Source organism: Struthio camelus, chromosome Z (genome assembly GCF_040807025.1).
Source record: "Struthio camelus isolate bStrCam1 chromosome Z, bStrCam1.hap1, whole genome shotgun sequence".
In the NCBI taxonomy this organism is placed as follows: Eukaryota; Metazoa; Chordata; class Aves; order Struthioniformes; family Struthionidae; genus Struthio; species Struthio camelus.
The window spans coordinates 16,888,639-16,906,037 of record NC_090982.1 but is presented as its reverse complement, the minus strand read 5'-3'; the positions used below and the strand labels follow the sequence as shown (position 1 = coordinate 16,906,037).

At 37.0% G+C, this 17,399-nt stretch overlaps 1 protein-coding gene across 12 annotated transcripts in view; it reads right to left on the bottom strand.

The window, feature by feature from the left end:
- Positions 1-5,439: 5,439 nt before the first annotated feature.
- Positions 5,440-17,399, bottom strand: part of PTBP3 (polypyrimidine tract binding protein 3) — a 63,489-nt gene continuing 51,529 nt past the window's right edge. For all 12 annotated transcript variants that reach the window (XM_068927856.1, XM_068927854.1, XM_068927850.1 and 9 more), the window contains 7 exons: positions 15,768-15,845; positions 14,972-15,111; positions 12,283-12,316; positions 11,527-11,619; positions 10,762-10,978; positions 9,604-9,681; positions 5,440-8,906 (listed from right to left, as the gene is read on the bottom strand). In XM_068927856.1, the coding sequence (XP_068783957.1) occupies positions 8,774-8,906; positions 9,604-9,681; positions 10,762-10,978; positions 11,527-11,619; positions 12,283-12,316; positions 14,972-15,111; positions 15,768-15,845 (773 nt within the window). In that variant the 3' untranslated portion in view covers positions 5,440-8,773. The remainder of the gene's footprint in view (positions 8,907-9,603; positions 9,682-10,761; positions 10,979-11,526; positions 11,620-12,282; positions 12,317-14,971; positions 15,112-15,767; positions 15,846-17,399) is intronic.

The following is a 17,399-nucleotide window of genomic DNA, read 5'->3' as shown; positions in this document are numbered from 1 at the left end:
CACCCACGAGTGCTGAGGGAGCTGGCGGGTGTTATCGCTAGGCCACTCTCCATCATCTTGGAAAGGTCCTGGAGCACAGGACAGGCGCCTGAGGACTGGAAGAAAGCCAATGTCACGCCAGTCTTCAAAAAGGGCAAGAAGGAGGAGCCAGGAAACTACAGGCCTGCCAGCCTCACCTCCATCCCTGGAAAGGTGATGGAACAGCTCATCCTGGTGGTCATCACTAAGCATCTGGAGGACAAGAAGGTGATCAGGAGTAGTCAGCATGGATTCACCCAAGGGAAATCATGCTTGACCAATCTGACAGCCTTCTATGACGGAATGACTGGCTGGGTAGATGAGGGCACAGCAGTGGATGTTGTCTCCCTGGACTTCAGCAAGGCTTTTGACACTGTCTCCCATCACGTCCTCCTAGGTAAGCTCAGGAAGTGTGGGCTAGATGAGTGGACAGGGAGGTGGACTGAGAACTGGCTGGATGGCAGAGCTCCGAGGGTTGTGGTGAATGGTGCAGTCAAGTTGGAGGCCTGTGGCTAGTGGTGTCCCCCAGGGGTCAGTCCTGGGCCCAGTCTTGTTCAATGTATTCATCAATGACCTGGAGGAAGGGACAGAATGCACCCTCAGCAAGTTTGCTGATGATACTAAATTGGGGGGAGAGGCTAACACACCAGAAGACTGTGCTGCCGTTCAGAGGGACCTGGGCAGGCTGGAGAGGTGGGCGGAGAGGAACCTCCTGAAGTTCAACAAAGGCAAGTGCAAGGTCCTGCACCTAGGCAGGAATAATCCCATGCACCAGGACAGGCTGGGGGTTGACCTGCTGGAAAGCAGCTCTGCAGAGAAGGACCTCGGAGTCCTGGTGGGCAACAAGTTAGGCATGAGGCAGCAATGTGCCCTTGTGGCCAAGAAGGCCAATGGTCGCCTGGGCTGCATTAGGCAGAGTGTTGCCAGCAGGCCGAGGGAGGTGATCCTGCCCCTCTACTCAGCCCTGCAGAGGCCTCCCCTGGAGTACAGTGTCCAGTTCTGGGCTCCCCAGTACAAGAGAGACATGGCACTCCTGGAGAGAGTCCAGCAGAGGGCTACCAAGATGATTAGAGGGCTGGAGCACCTCTCCTAGGAAGAAAGACTGCAAGAGCTGGGCCTGTTCAGCCTGGAGAAGAGAAGATTGAGAGGGGATCTCATCAATGTGTACAAGTATCTGCAGGGGGAGTGTCAAGAGGATGGGGCCAGCCTCTTCTCCGTGGTGCCCAGCAACAGGACAAGAGGCAATGGGCAGAAACTGAACCACAGGAATTTCCATCTGAACCTGAGAAAAAACTTCTTCACTGTGAGGGTGACAGAGCATTGGAACAGGTTGCCCAGAGAGGTAGTGGAGTCTCCTTCCCTGGAGATATTCCAAACCCGTCTGGATGTGATCCTGGGCAATATGCTCTAGAGGTCCCTGCTTGAGCAGGGAGGTTGGACTAGATGATCTCCAGAGGTCCCTTCCAACCTCAACCTTTCTGTGATTCTGTAATTCCCCTCTCCTACCACATTTCCTCAGGCAGACCTGGCCAGAAAAAAAGATGCAGGATTTTGGCCATCAAAAGCTAGTATTTTCTCCAGAAGGCTCAAATATTTGGGAAATACAAACTCAGAAGTCAGACTAGGGGAGTCTAAATCTAGCCTTCAGAGAATAAGCATCTTGCTCAAGGCTGCAATCCATTCTAACTTGAGTTAGATTTTTCTCCTTAGAAAAAGCATCAATATTCAATCACGGATCAGTAATAGCATTGTTTACACTAGATTTGTTCTATGCTCTAGTCCTAGACATGAGATATGGGCAATCATTGAGAACGTACAGGAGACCAGATTTTTCGAGATCTGCTAAGCTTAGTGACTGAAGTTACTACTAAAAGGCAGTGAAATTCTTGTCAGATTGGCTGAGTTTTAGCACAGAGAGGGACACTGAAGTCCCCTCATCACCCACATACTTGAACGATTTGTTTAGACTCCTGCATATTCACTATCAGCTCTAAATTCTGATGCAAGAACAAGGGAGGCTAAATTAGCACGGTGTAACACAAAAGGACAAGCAGAAGAGTATGAAAGAACAGCAGTTAAGAAGAAGGTTGAGAAAGATGCAGGTTAAAAGCAGGTCATCTTATTCAGCTCCTGATTAAGTTTTGGAGATCTCTGTGCAAGTGATACCAACTTGAATCCTAAGGCTATAAAAGGCTACAGACAGGTGAAAGAGAAGACAAAAGAATTCTCTTTAACAAGCCTCCAAGGCTTGCGGTAACTCATCCCTACCTCAAAGAATGAAGCAGTCTAATTGCTGTATTGGTTCAGGGTTGTAGCACAGATTTTCATTCTACTGAAAATAAAAATTTCTACCCTGTTCTGGGGAAAGTTCAGGTGTTGCTGAATGTCAACTGTTGTTGATGTGCATTAGTTCTGTTAAGATTTACTTGACATAAAAAGCTGTTGCTTAGATGGCCATGTATGCTAAGGGGAAAAAGAAAAAAATGAAAATAAGACATCATTAGCTGTACAATTATAAGAAAAGAAAAACCCAAAGCAACAGACAAGAACACACGAAAATTTAAGAGAGTACAGATGTAATGACATTTATTAAAAGGCATGCTACAACAACTAGAGCTGTTAGGGAGAGTTAGGTATAGACACCAAGTAATCAGCAAATGCACTAACTTGGAAGAAACAGAATATATTGCAGTACTCACAAATTCAAATTAACCATGCACTACACAGTTAGAAAATAGGTTTCTTTAATATTCCATCATCTTTGCATTTATAATATAAGTCATCTCAACAGACACGGAATCCTTTTTTTCCAGTGCCACAAGCTGCTTTACAAATGAAAGCTTGTACTGTTGCTTATCAAAATATACAAGACAACTGATGTTTTTATATAAAAAACATTTTACACTAACTTGATCTGCAAAACCCTTTTTTGCAGGTTAAAAAAACGAGGTTAAAAATATTTACAGCACTTTCTTGTGTTAGATGAACGGACTGAACAGTAGATGAAAACAGACGTTTACGAATAGATTATGTAAAAAGAGGAAATGTCAGCACTTCCTAGCCATGCTATGTGTTTTGAATACAGTACTAAAAGTAGTCCATTAACCCCTTGCCTTTTCCCACACCATTTGGTTCATATTAAGATCCCATTTTCCATTAAGTGGTCATCTACCAAGAGTAGACTCAAATAGAGGCAACTTTACATTTGGTCTTCCCTTCAAAAAGGAGCTTGAGAGAAAACAAATTTTCACAGAATTGTCTCAGGTAAACCATCACGGATAGTCTTTGGTCAGAACAATGAGGTGAAATTCTGATGCAAAAATCTGCTTGGTTAGCAACCTCAGACTTGTGCTGCTGTGGCTCTGAGGTGAACTTTCGCAGAAAGTGGATAACATATCCAAACAGAATTACAACGTGCTTAAAATGGAACTAGCACATAGTGGGTAGATTCCCACTCATCATAAATATGCAGTTTCCAAGAACAGAAAAACTGTTTTTAGTGATGACATTAGTCTGTTAAGGTAAGAACTTTCTTCATCTGTCAAGGACCTTCAACTACAAAAGTATTTCACTTCTTGGGGACTATTCCAGTTGCAACCTGTTATCACTGTCCTAAGTTTGCAGTATGTGAATTATTCTTGAATTCCTGCATATTGCAATACAAAAAATATTTCCATCATAAAGGCATAAGGGATAATTAAAACTGTTCTAAAACAGTTGCAATTCACTGTATGTCAGTGAGTGGGAGACCATTCACTTTTAACAATATCAATACAAAATTTCCAGGAAAAAAAGTATTTGTTATACTTAAGACATCAACAGATATGAAAAAACCCTACATGTAAGACTACTGAAGGCACATCAGCTTTGGTCCCATTTTGTCCTCCCACCTCATGCCCTCAACCACCTGGTAAAGCCCTCAAATTAAATAGTTCAGAGGTTTTCAACTCTTTCTTGAAATAATTCACAATTCCTGTTAGGATTTGCTTTGAAAATAGCTGGCAAACAGCCAGTATATAATAAACAAATTTTCACAGGACAATTAAGAGTCAACAGTTAAAGAAAAAATGTGTGCACTCTGAATCCTTTCAGCACAACAGTAAAAACTCAGTCTGGTAGTTTTACTCTAGTTAACAACATAACTAGGACAAAAGGTAAAGGCAAAAAAAAAAAAGTTTTTTTTTTTAAGCAGTTGCCCTCTCATTTAAAAAATAGCAGTACATGCTAGTAGCATTACAGTGGTGAGTAACAGGTCCACATTGCTCAGGGAAAAAATAAAATTAAAAAATCGCTTTCTTAATTCCCAGCTCAAATTAAAAACATCAAGGGAGTGCAAGATATCTGATTTCACAAGCTCCATGCCGGTACAATTTAATCAACATACAAACACAGGCTTGTCCTCTAAGATCAGAAAATGCCACATGGGCAAATATCCTCACAAGGCTATCTCTGGAATATATTAGGCACAAAAAGGCCCCATTCTATCTGTGCACATAAAAAGTGCAATTAGTGGGACCAGCAGACAAGGCAGTCAAGTCAAATTACAAATTAATGTTTCAGAAAAAAACTGAGAGAAGCAAAAGCTTTATCATTATGCAACAAATCACAGGTCACTTGAAAAGGCACTAAGTTGTTCGTGGGTTGTTAAGAAAGCCTTACTGCACTTTGAATCAAGGAAAAAATGGGGCTGAAGGTAACCCAGAGCTAGTGTGGACTTCCCAAATACACAGGCAGAGAACTCTGAATTCAAGACCACGTAGAGGGAAGAGAGAGAAGAGGAGGATTTTGCTATTTGTTAGAACACCACAGCTAATTAAAACTTTTTTTCCCCCCTACATTTAGACCAAAATAGGAAACAGAATTATACCCTCAGGCATTTCTGGTACCTGTTGTGAGGATTTAACCACTGAGAGCGTTAGTGCTTTATAGTACAAGTTCTGGGTCACAATACCTGCACATTACCAACTATTGCATAAGTGATTAAAACAGAAATTAAGAATCTACATTAAAAGAAATTATGAATCTGTCTTTGATCACTTAATGGGACAGCATGGAGAAGATGGAAACAGACTTTCCTGGGGAGTTGCACAGTGATAAGAGAAGCCTGGTTATATATATTAGGGAAAAAATCCACAGTGAGGGCACTTGAACATTGCAACAGTCGCTCAGAGAGGTTGTGATATCTTCATTCCTGGAAATACTCAAAACTTAACTGAGCGATTCTCTCAGTAACCGCTCTAAGGTGGCCCTTCTTGGAGTGGGAGGTTGGACTAGAGACATCCAGAGGTTCCTTCCTGACCTACCTCGTTCTAACAGTCTGTAGACTAATCACTGTCTTTCCGAAGCCCCGCTCTTTCCACAGATATCAAGGAGTCTACTCAAATTTGGTTTTGAGAATCAAGAACTAAGATGCAACTGTGCTTTTGCAGCCAGGCACTAATGAGTTAAGCGCAAAATAAGAATTACTCCTTTTCATCCCAATCTCTTACTAATAGGGCATTACAACAAACAAGAAGTTATCATTTTTAGTTATTCAAGGCAGAAGACTGAATGAGATAAACTAGCCTTAGCTAGAATAATCTTTCTGTTAAGCAAAACATTAAGATGTTCTGCTGTTTTTGAAGCTTGTCTGCACCTCTTGAAAAAGCAGGTATCTCCCTAAGAGACGGTGTCTCTAAGATGTACACAAATCTAAAAATAAGTTGATAAGGATAATTCAGTTACAGAATTACAATAACAAAAGAAGATTACAAGACGATACAGGATAAACCTAACAAAACTAAAAGCACACAGAAGATCACAAATATCTACCACCTAGATTTTTCTGAAACTAAAAAAAATCATAAATCTCCACCAACTTAAACTGTAGGCCTCTACAACTCAAACCGCAAACAATTAAGAGCCTTCATTATCAATATTCTAAAATTGAAAAATTACTCCCTTCTCCAACAGAATGCCAGATACCTTCATCCCTTTAGATTTGTTCAAGCATTTCCATCTTCTGCTATCAGAATCAATAAATTAAAATGCATGTAATGCACAAGTTGGCATGCCAATATGACATCTTACACTGACAGTATACATGCACTGCTCCTGATGTTATATATGCCAGTATTAATTCTCAATCTTAACGTTGCTTTTACCTGCCTTACAGTTACGTTCAGAACAAATATAATTCCTTTCATCTGTAGCAGCAGTCCTCTAAAAAAATGACAGACCCTATTTTATGGATAATGCTTTTCCCTCCTTGAGCAGGGGGGTTGGACTAGACGATCTCTAAAAGGTTCCTTTCCAACCTCCACTGTTCTGCGATTCTGCGAATGTTCTACCATTATCAAACCACTCTGCATGCACTAACAAGGGATATTTCCAGTCAGCAAGATACTTAACGCGTTATGAACTGGTATCAGTGTGACTACTAACAAGGTTAAACACAGACACGAATTAAATATCTTGCTGAAAAAGGGCCTATCTGCAAATGAAAGTGCTCATGTACTGCTGCACTTTGCTGAAATCACACAAAAATGTTACTTTTATATATATTGTTTTGGCACCACAGAATTGCTTAGTTCCAAAAAATTGGTTTGAAATTTCAAACTGAATCAGCCATTTTGGAGACCGAAAGATTATCACAAAAGCCAAATACAACATCTTCTATTGTACTTAAGCCATTTTAAACTTTCCAGTAAATATTACAATTCTGTATAATTATTTGTGGTGCACAGCACCGGCTATATCCACTTATGTATTTAGTCTGATATTCTATCTATTGTTAAATAGCATGCTTCTATTGCAGTACAGAGGTCTGCCAACTTCATTACTACGATTGCCTGCTGCACTTATAATTTAATTATAAGTCATTAACAGAAGGCAAGCCCATATCTCTCTGATACTGCAAAGATCAGAGAGAAAATTTGAAGATGTTTACATGAGGATAGTCAGCTCTTGCTAGAAAGATGATCATTCTTTTAGAAAGACTGAACTCTTCAGAATTCTATTTCCTAACTGACAGCTGGCATTACAAGTATGAAATATAAATTAACAAAAAACTAAAATGAATGACAAAACATTACAGCAGAAAAGCTCTATTTCTGCAGTTGTGAAAACAGAAGCGGAAGTAAACCACCACTGTGAGAGGAATACCGCTTTAAAAGGTGATTAATTGTAAGTAAATTCTAAAAAATTGAACTCCAAAAATCACTTAAAATGAAATTTAACTTGTAAAATGCAATTAAAAATCACTACTGTTCACATATATTTTCAACAAAAAACCCTAACTGCATCTCAGCTCATTTTCCAAACAGAAATGGACAGTCAGTACTGAAATTCTTGATTTACACAGAAGGAGGAATGCTTAGCCTGTATTAATTTAGGCTCTATACTGAAAGAAAAATGCAGGAACCTGAGACAGAATATTCTGAATAGAGTCAATGTCTTTCAAAAAATTAAATAAAGTCTAGAAACTGGAATGAATGTGCTGTTTTGTCTTTCTATATAGGGTTTTTCTGATGGATTTTTCTGGGAATGAATTTTTTTTTTCAGCCACATATTAGTTTAGGACAACTGCAACTGAGTGAGTTTGAAGAAGCCTACAGGATTGTGCAGAGTTAAACCTCACTCCCACTCTACCATATCTCTATATCAAAGCACCAGAGATTGGAATTCAGAGTATTACTTACTGAAAAAACATTTCTGAAGTAGCACGAAAAACATTTTAAAAAAAGATCAATAAGAAAACTTTCACCAAGCATACAATAAATTTTTCAAGATATTTCAGATAAAACTCTAAGCTACTGTATCATAAGCACATAGTAAGGCACGTAATAAGAAATTAAGTAAACACACAGTAATTTAGGTATTAGAGATTATAGTGGTACAAAAAACCTCTGAGGTTTAATTTTTTTCCCCAAAGAAGATCTTACTAAAAGTAACTTCTTCAAAATTTGTAAAACCATGATAGACCTGAATATTTTCCTTAAGATTGTAAACATTTTGTTTTTAAAAGAAATGTATAAAACTCTTTGAAATTAGGACTATTTTCTTCTCTCAATTTCTCAAGTCCTCTCATAGTAAAAATACCATATGGAACTTCAACTCCAAAATTTTAAGTCAAACTAAGTCTCTGATACCACATCTTGAAGAAACTTGTCCAATATCTTTTACTCCACAGAGAGAAGGCACTGCCTTTCCTCTAATAATTTAATCCTTGTGAACACCACACACTTTTTTAAAAGTCTTCTTTAAAGATTTGCCGAAGTATAAACACTCCTGCAGTAAGATAAATACTATTCAGTGGACACTCACAGTCAGTGCTCGCTTTTCTTCAAGAAACCCAGGCACTATTTCACATTCAAATTAGTGTTTTATCTATATAGAATAGGTTTACTATTTCATTAGAAATATTATTTGTTTGGTATATTATAAAAAAAAACTAAAAGCGTTGTTTAAGGTTAACTTGGAACAAAGCCAAAAGGATATTCTCAAAATATAATTTTAAGGAGGGAATTTGCTGATAAATGTTGTTGCTAAAGAAATTTCATAGGAGAATCTTTTTTATGCAGAAATATTAAACTTGGACCACATACTGGCAGCTGAAACTGGAAAAGATCATCCCTTGATTCTTTACTGCATGTTTGAATACACAAACTCAGAATGAACTTTTGCTTTCAGAGTCAGAGTTGGTCACAGCTGCTACAGTCTCTGTCTGTTTTACTGAAACTGTAAGGCAGTCTTAAAAGGAAAGTTCACAGAAGAGTCAGATTGTAGATTTTGAGAAGGAAACTCTGAGGTGATGTTTTTCTCCAAGGTCATGATTGTGAAGCGCAATGAGAGCCTGGACTGCTTCCTCCACAGAACCCAGCTGGATGAGAGCCATTTTGCGATCTTTCCTTAAGTACAAAAAAACATTATTAATCCTAATGAATTTTTCACTGTGCTAAGTCAACACAAAGTGATGCAAGTATTTTTTCAGCCACTTCACCCCCTTTTCACATTGAACACTTGCACAGCAAAAGAATCAGAATTACCAAGCGCCTGCTAAAACACACAGACAAAAGTATACAAATTTTGTAGAACAACGGCCCACAGCCACGGCTTTCTTCCACTGTATTGCATCTAAAAACAGGGTTGAAAGAAAGCTCAAAGACCTCTAGAAAACACTTGTACTGAACATACGTAAGAGATTATTCTAGCAGGCATAATCATGCTAAAATAAGGCCTGCAAGCAGCCCTAATAAATGCTAGAACAGAGCCATTGTCATCTTTTACATGATGTTTTATATGTACAGAACTTGTACTTTCTCTTCTTTTTAAGAAGCTGTTATTTCATTTACTTTCCTTAAACTTACTTTCCTTTGAACAAACGAGGAATCTGCCAATAGACAAGATTAAATTTTAAATGTGATATTATCTTCGCATAATTAAATGAAAAATATAATATCAATTTGAATTTATTGTAAAGATTAGATTTATCATCAAAATCATTCAGCTTTTGCCTATAGCTACAGCTTTGTACACACATGGAATTTCCACTCCCAAAAAACTAAAGGTTGAAAGATTGCTCAGCACTTTTACTTGAGAACTTACTGGAAGAACTTGAAGGCTTTCACAGTCGATCCAGTACCTGCAAAAAGGTTCTTCAGATCATCAACAGTAACAGAAGCCCTAATTAAAAAACAAAAAACCAACACAAAACCGTGTCAATTTGTAGAAGAGCACAGAGTTCCGTAATAGTACTGAATTTCCAGTTCTGGCTTCTACATTAATTATGAGCAAAAGACACTATCTCTACCAGCTTGAGGCCAGTCAGCCTCCCAAACTTTACCCCAAAACCATCTTGGCTTTCACACTAAGATTTGGCACTGCAACGTCCTACAAAAATATTTCAGATACAGACTGTTGCTTCACATTCTCCCCTACTCCTCCCTCTTAAATTCAGATTGCAGAAAAATCACTGAAGAACTTAACTATTAATCTCAGAAATAGCTTTGATCTTGTAATTAATACTAGCATGCTTTGTACATTTTCAGTTTTGAAAGTTTCCTATTTTATTCAAAAAGCCATTTTCTGAGTTTCCTATATTGATTTTTCTTATTTGGACAAAATTCCATAGTTCTCCTCCTATCTCCAAGCTCCTCCCTGCACAGTTGCAGAACAAAAGAAGCCTATGCAAACTTACAATGTTTAGCTGTCACTTCACACGCTGCTGACAATATGCTATAAAGAAAAGTTTCAGTTTTAAACACAGTTCTTGATTTTTTTTAAAAAACAAACTCCCCTCTAAATAAGAAATCTAAATTTTGTAAAAACTGTCATTTAAGAAGCACTGTTTAAAAATTGCATCTACGTTACACAATAATACCAGTGATGAATCCATCATATATATGATATATATGATATAATGTTACTCTAGTACATTGTCTACAAAAGCCTGTCTTCAATCTTCTGCAAAAACTTACAGTACAGGACTTAGGAAGCGAAAAATGAATGCACCTTCTCAAGAAAATACAAACTGCATTACAACTCATAAAACCCAGTAATTTTCGATCTTTTATTCTCTTTGCCAATCATAGAAACGTAACAGTAAAAGGATTTGCTTGCTAAATTACATAGCTAAAAGACCCCTATCAGTCAAGAAACTGTAGAAGGCAAAGGAAATTTAAAGCCCATGTAAGACTTTGTATCATAAAAACATTACCTAAAAACAATTATTTTTCCAGGAATTGCTGCTATGTAGGTACTTACGGGATGTTAGAGAGATGCAGGGTGGCGGATGGAGGAAAGATGTTTTGGAAGTTCTTAGAGCCAGGCTTCTTAAAGCGATGTAAAGGGCTATTGCTATAGTCTTTCGTTAGACCTTGGTCCTCTTGTCCCTCACGAGGAAGCTGAACTGTCTGATGTTTTGAAAGGGTAGCACGGAGCACCTTTCCGTACAGCCTCTGTCCATTCAAGTGGCTCATAGCTAATCAGTAGAAATACCATTTGAACAGGAAAACATAAGAGGGAAGGGGAAGAAAAAACGGATTCTTTGAATATTGCTGTTGTCCTCTATTTAGCATCAGATTTTACATTCTCTATTTAAATAGCAACTTCCACCAGTGCCAGGTGCGCTACATTTGCCTCCATAATATTACATTTAAAACAAGTTTGTGCATGCTGTATAACCTGTTGTCTAAACGCAACAAAAAAGCACGTCAGCCCTTCACAAAAGAACACTTTATTATTCTCAAAAAGGCAGATGTATGATAAACAGGAAAATTGTAAATAATTCTCATAGCACTTATTAGATGAAGGCTTGTGGGTTTCTTTTTTAAACCACTAAAGAAAAAACAATTCTTTTACATGAAAGTCAACATTACAATACTAACTTATAAAGCAAAAGTTTGTATGTAGTAAAACCTCGGTGATGAATCTAATTCATTTATGCTAGCCACTGACAGATGACAAATTCTCAATCCATACTATTTTCGTGCTAGATAGAACCGTAAAGAAGCTTTTAAACATTCCTACCTAGCTGAGCCTGGGTCGCATCTGCCATTTGAACCAAAGCATTTTCTTTTTTGTTAAACAAGATCTTCACACGGTGTACATCACCATACACACCTGTACAAATATAGAAAGAATATTTGTCCAGAACATTTCCTATGAATAGCACAAGAGCAAATTTGTTTACTTTGATGAAGAACAGTGTTACAAAAAATAATCAGCTCATTAAAAACAGCTTGCTTAGAATCTAAGGATGAAGAAGAGCTTTCAAGCTTGTGTATTATTTTCGGATGTTTTGAACGTGGAGCCCTCCCCCGCAACAGCATCTCAGTCATAAAACTGCGTGTTTATTTTCAACTGCTAAATAGTGCAAAAGTGTTAAGATCCCCTTAAGCAGAGGTATATTAGAACATTACCATGCCACAAAACATTTTCTCCTCCAAGTAAAGTATGTGCCAATTCTATAATCCGTTTCCTCTAACGCAGTCTTTGTTTTCTGTCTTACTTTACTTTCCCATTCTTTGTCGTGTAAAAATAAGTAAGACCATGCACACTGAAATTCTGCTGCTACCTTTTCGGTACCTGTGCCCTATGACTACCGATTCAAATTATTGTCATTTTAAAACCAGCACATTCTCTTTTCTGTTTTCTGCACAAAGAACAGAACAAGGGAATGGTAAGTAATCAGTGTGCGTCAGCTATATGCATAACTGAGATTATATATATATATATATATATATATATATATAAAACATATACTTTATATACATGAAATCTTACCAAATAGGATGAAGAGTCCATGTGGTGTGATGGCCTGTTTAAATGACAAAACAAGTATAATATTTTTAAAACAATGCAAATAAATTAGGAATCAATTCCCTAAGTCCTTTGTAAGGAAAAATGAATGCAAGAGATACAAGAAACCTGTTATGTGTTAGCGTGCAGTATTTCTTGAAGTCATTCCATGAATGACTGAAGCATACTGCCTTCCTGTTAGTATGCGTTTAGTAATCACATACAGAACATTTAGAAAACGTAACACTTCAGCTCGCATTTTCATCACGGAAGACTCAGTCTATTTTGCTGAAGAAGCAGTTATTAAGTGGCTTAATTTAGTTGAACCTACTTTTTGCATGTTAACATTTCATTACAAAAGCCATTTGCTAAACCAAAACAACAAAAGAACATTCAAGAACATATTGGAAGATGTTTTCTAAACAGTAAACAACATCTAAAAAATAGAAACAGTTGCTTCAGAACGTATTTGCTTTGCCTTCAATTTTGTCTCCATCTCCGCATATCACCATGCTATGTTAAAGTCATGCACATACTATATAATTGTTTACATATGAAGCACTCAGAGTGGTATTTAAATTGTGTCCAGTTAAAATTGTGAATAGAAGTTAACTATTGAATGAAATGTTTTCTGTTAAGTGATTTTTAACTAAATGCTAGTCCACTAAGCTCCCCAAGCACCTGAGAGGATAATCTACACCCTAACAAAGCCAGATTTTATCCAACTGAGGCAAAGGTTCTGCCAGTAACGTTTATACTATCAAAACCTGGGAACCAAAAGCCCTACTCCCTCCCTATAGTCCAATCCTTTCTTAACTTGCAACACTTCCTTCAGTGGGCATTAAAATATAAATACATTATTTAAAACCAGAATGGACTGCAGCTTAAATATGACCTCATACCTTATCATCAACATTTAGGGATGAGGAACAATTACTATCAACGTATAATTTAAATGCTTGCTCTTGTTTTCTGTCTCAATAATATTTTAATTAAACACTGAATTTATTTAAAGATATTTCTTAACTAGACCAGACTGCAGGCTTCCTACCAAAAAATGGGTTTGTGAAAACAAGAACAATTGATTTAAGAGTCATGGAGAGTCATGAGATATGGACACTGAAACCCTAACAGAAGGGAGAAACATAAACTGAAATTAGATGAACCAGATTTTCTGTACACAGACAAAGAAACAACAGGGTTCAAACAATCGCCACTGAATAACAAGGGAGACTCCGTTACACAGCTGCTAAAAATATATTTAGCATAGACCGGCTGTCTCGCATTTTTATTTTTACCTTTTAAGAGCTGAGCATTATTCAGTGAAAACATGTTGTACCATGCACTGCAGCACAAAGTTCTACATGACAGCTTCTTAAATATGACTTCTATAAAGCAAAGCATCACTGTCCTAAAAATAGCTTTGACTTTTGCTTCACATATGCTTATTCTTAAAAAGATCATTCTTTTCAGACTCAGATGATCATCTTGAATAATTAGCTGCAGAAAGCACTTCCACAGCAATAGTCAGAAATTAAATAATTCTCATCTTTCCTACTTGCTTGTACAATACTTTCATTCCATACCAAGCATCAAAAGAAAATACTGTAGATTAGGACTGTAAGAGAAGGCCGCTATTCTTTGCTTTGTCAATATAACTTATCACTTAGAGACATTGAAATAATGGGTCAAGAGATTTTAAAATCTCAGTAATGTGAAGGTGACTTTCATTTTGACAGTAAGTCTTAATATCATCTGTTTCATAGGTAAATAAACCTAATTAGTATGTAGAGCAAGAAGAAATTTGTCGTTACTGTAGCAGGCTTGTCAAGTAGAACTGTGTACTAAGACATGGTCTTGGTAAAGTTTTTTCACTTTTTTTAAACAGGATGCAAATGACCTTTAATTAAGCACAGATCAATGTGCAGTATTTGAGAAACAGCAGTATGTTTATGAAACTATCTATGCTATTACTGCTGTAAAAATAAACATCAAAATTGTCCTTTTCTACCAAGATATGAAGAAAAATCAGTGTGGTTCTACTAAAGTGAACATGTGTATTCATTAACTTAAAATGACAAATTTACAGAGCTGTCAGTACCAAAGACACCTGTATTCTTATTCCCCTCCAAACCAGGCAAAGTGACAAAGCTAGAAAGATCCTATCAATGCTTTGAAAGGTACTTGATTTATCGTGCTTTTAATCTCCTTTGCCGTTCCCTCCCATTTTCCTGACTCTTTCTGTTTTGTATCAAACGAAGAATTCTTTCGCTTCTCTAACGATGAAAGCGATTCAGAAAGGAGTCTCATTAGTAGAGATGCCAGTGAGCTTACCAGTAATATATGCTGTCTAGCTTTTCAAAAAAGTTCTCATATCTCAGCATAGACTCCTCTGATTACTCTTTTCACTTACACTGCTAATACAAAATAATTAAATATTTCCAAAGTTAATTTGTGGTGTTTGAAAGTTTTCCACTGCTGACTGGAGTTTTTAAACCTCCTCAGTATTGCAAATTATCTCAAACATGAAAAGAGCAGTCCTATATCTGATACTCTCAATTTAAAAATTTCATCTCTTACTCCTCCAGCTAATTTCACATTTCAGTAAGGATTCTGGTAGTTGATACTGTTTTAGTACATAAATACTTGCATTGATTCCACCACCCAAACTTACCTCAGAGTTGAGGTTGCTGACCAGTAAAACACAATTTCCCGGAACACCAGTAACACCTGGAATAGTCATCCGTCCAGACACTGCAGCGGTGGGCATTCCAAGAGGACCAAGTGCTCCAGGAACAGCTGGAACTGAAAGACCTGGAAGGGTATTAATAGAATCATATGACATCTCAAATTAAGTAGGAAAATGCATTTTAGAAGACTGAGAAGCAGACGTAGGTCTGCAAAAAAAAAAAAAAAAAAATCAATATTTAATAAAACCAATGCTGTCAAGTACTTCAGTCACTCCTAATAACCAATTGAGAAACCAGGAAGCACAGCAGACAAAGGAATATTCAGCCACAGCAGGGGACCAAAAGCGGATGCAAACTGCAGCCCAAGAAAGATGAAAGATTATTCAGTACAAAAGCGTATCTTGTGTTAGAGAGGAGATTACTGAGTCGGGAAGATTATTATTTTTCATTTTGTACCTAGAAAAGGGGAGACTTACTGCTCTACCTTTGAGGGTCAAAGAAGTCTTATGATTTTTAGCAAAAAAGGTGCCTGGAGTTTCTTCTCTTGCAGGTAATTTTTTTCATGGCATTTAATTTCTTATTAGATGAAAAATCAATCACACCAACTTATGTTTTTTATTATAAAAAAGAATGTTATTGAATAACATGATACACAAAGATAATCAGAATGCCTCAAGTGAGCTCTGTGTTCTGACTGCTACATTTGAAAACAAGTATATTCTGACAGACCACTAGTCCCAAATGCAACCACCACATTTTTTTTAGAAAACAGGAACTTACCAGCAGCTTGAGAAAAGCCAATGGCTGGAGCAAATCCAGGAGGCCCTGAGTATGGTGAGGGGATGATACCTGGTGTTCCTAGAGACAGGAGACATACTTAATTAAAGCACATTTTAACATCTTTAGAAAATAGAAAAGACTTCAGGAATGAGACTCAGCAGTCAACATTGTTATTTTCACTTAGGTTGGATAATAATATAATTTAGGTTTTATAATATATTAAAAAACTGATTGAAATCCAAAATTCTGTATTCAAGGAGATAATTTTCAGACTTTTTTTGGTGCAAGGATTCAGATCACCATCAGTGTCCCCTTCTAAATGAAGTCAGGGTAAATTGCAATGTACACTAGTTTGATCAGCAAAGAATAGCATAAATTAATATCCATTCAAGTTGAGACATCTGTGAGCCAGTGTTCAGTAAAGAATTGCTTTTAACTGTCAGAAAATACACTTATGAAGGAGGTTATGCAAAGATGATATACTTATTTTAGAAATATTTAGGTTTTTTTTTTTTTTTTAAATGCTCCTCCTAGTAATCATTAAACAAATTTTGAATAGCAACACACAGAGCAGTAGCCCCAAAGATTGTTCAGTTGCTTTAATATGTGCAGTTAGTTGCTACCCTGGGCAGCACAGAAGCTTGTGCTCTAAGAGGCAATTAGATCCAAGCTTGAGTTGTAGATTCTTTTGTAAGTTAGCACATTAGATTTTTCTTAAATTATACATATATAATCTGTAAATACATTCCTAGTGCCCATAATATGTTGAATATTCAGTCCTCCACCACTACAGCTACGTTCCCTAACAGATGGATATTGACAGGAATGATACAATATCATAAGAATTATCACTTATGAGTTACAAAAACAACAAATGAAACAGACCCCACAGATTCAGTATTCATGAACACTGCATCATATTACACCTCCTATCTGTATTAAAGACATTTTGTCACTACAATGTCATGCATTTATCACACCAAAGTCAGTTGTTGTGTTCTTGTAATGCATGCAGGGGTTCATTATACTGACAAATTCCAGCAATGTAGGTATCAATCATGTATTCACTGTCCAAGCACAATAATGCAAACATTACTGAAGAATGAGATAAAGGGCTTTTATTTTGCCAAACGAGATCTGCATGTTACACACCGATACCAAAAACAGCCATGCCAAAATAGTCAAATGGAGCTAAAGCAGAAATATCTGGAATTTTGTGCACGTTTATGGACAAAATAATTTGCTTCATATCTTAGCTGCTAACTTTTCAAACATACTAATTAATATACCTACTGCCTGTACTCACCAGGTGAGGAAAATCCTTAAAGGCAAAATATATTTCAAAATCTGCTTATTAATTGTTAAAATATCTTTCCTACCACAAAATGAAATTTCAAGAACAGTTCAGTTTCACTAGTAAGATAACTTCAACTCTACAGTAAAAACTGGATATAGCATTCCAATAGAAATACCTGCTTTATCTTCTTTTTCCCCATCAAAAATTGCTCCCACTAGAAATAACATAGAAAGCCTCAGTTCTGACAAGACTCCAACATCTTTGCCTCATATCATGTAACTGAGAACTGCTTGAGCATGCCTATGGCAGCATATCCACCTTGTTACCACTGATGG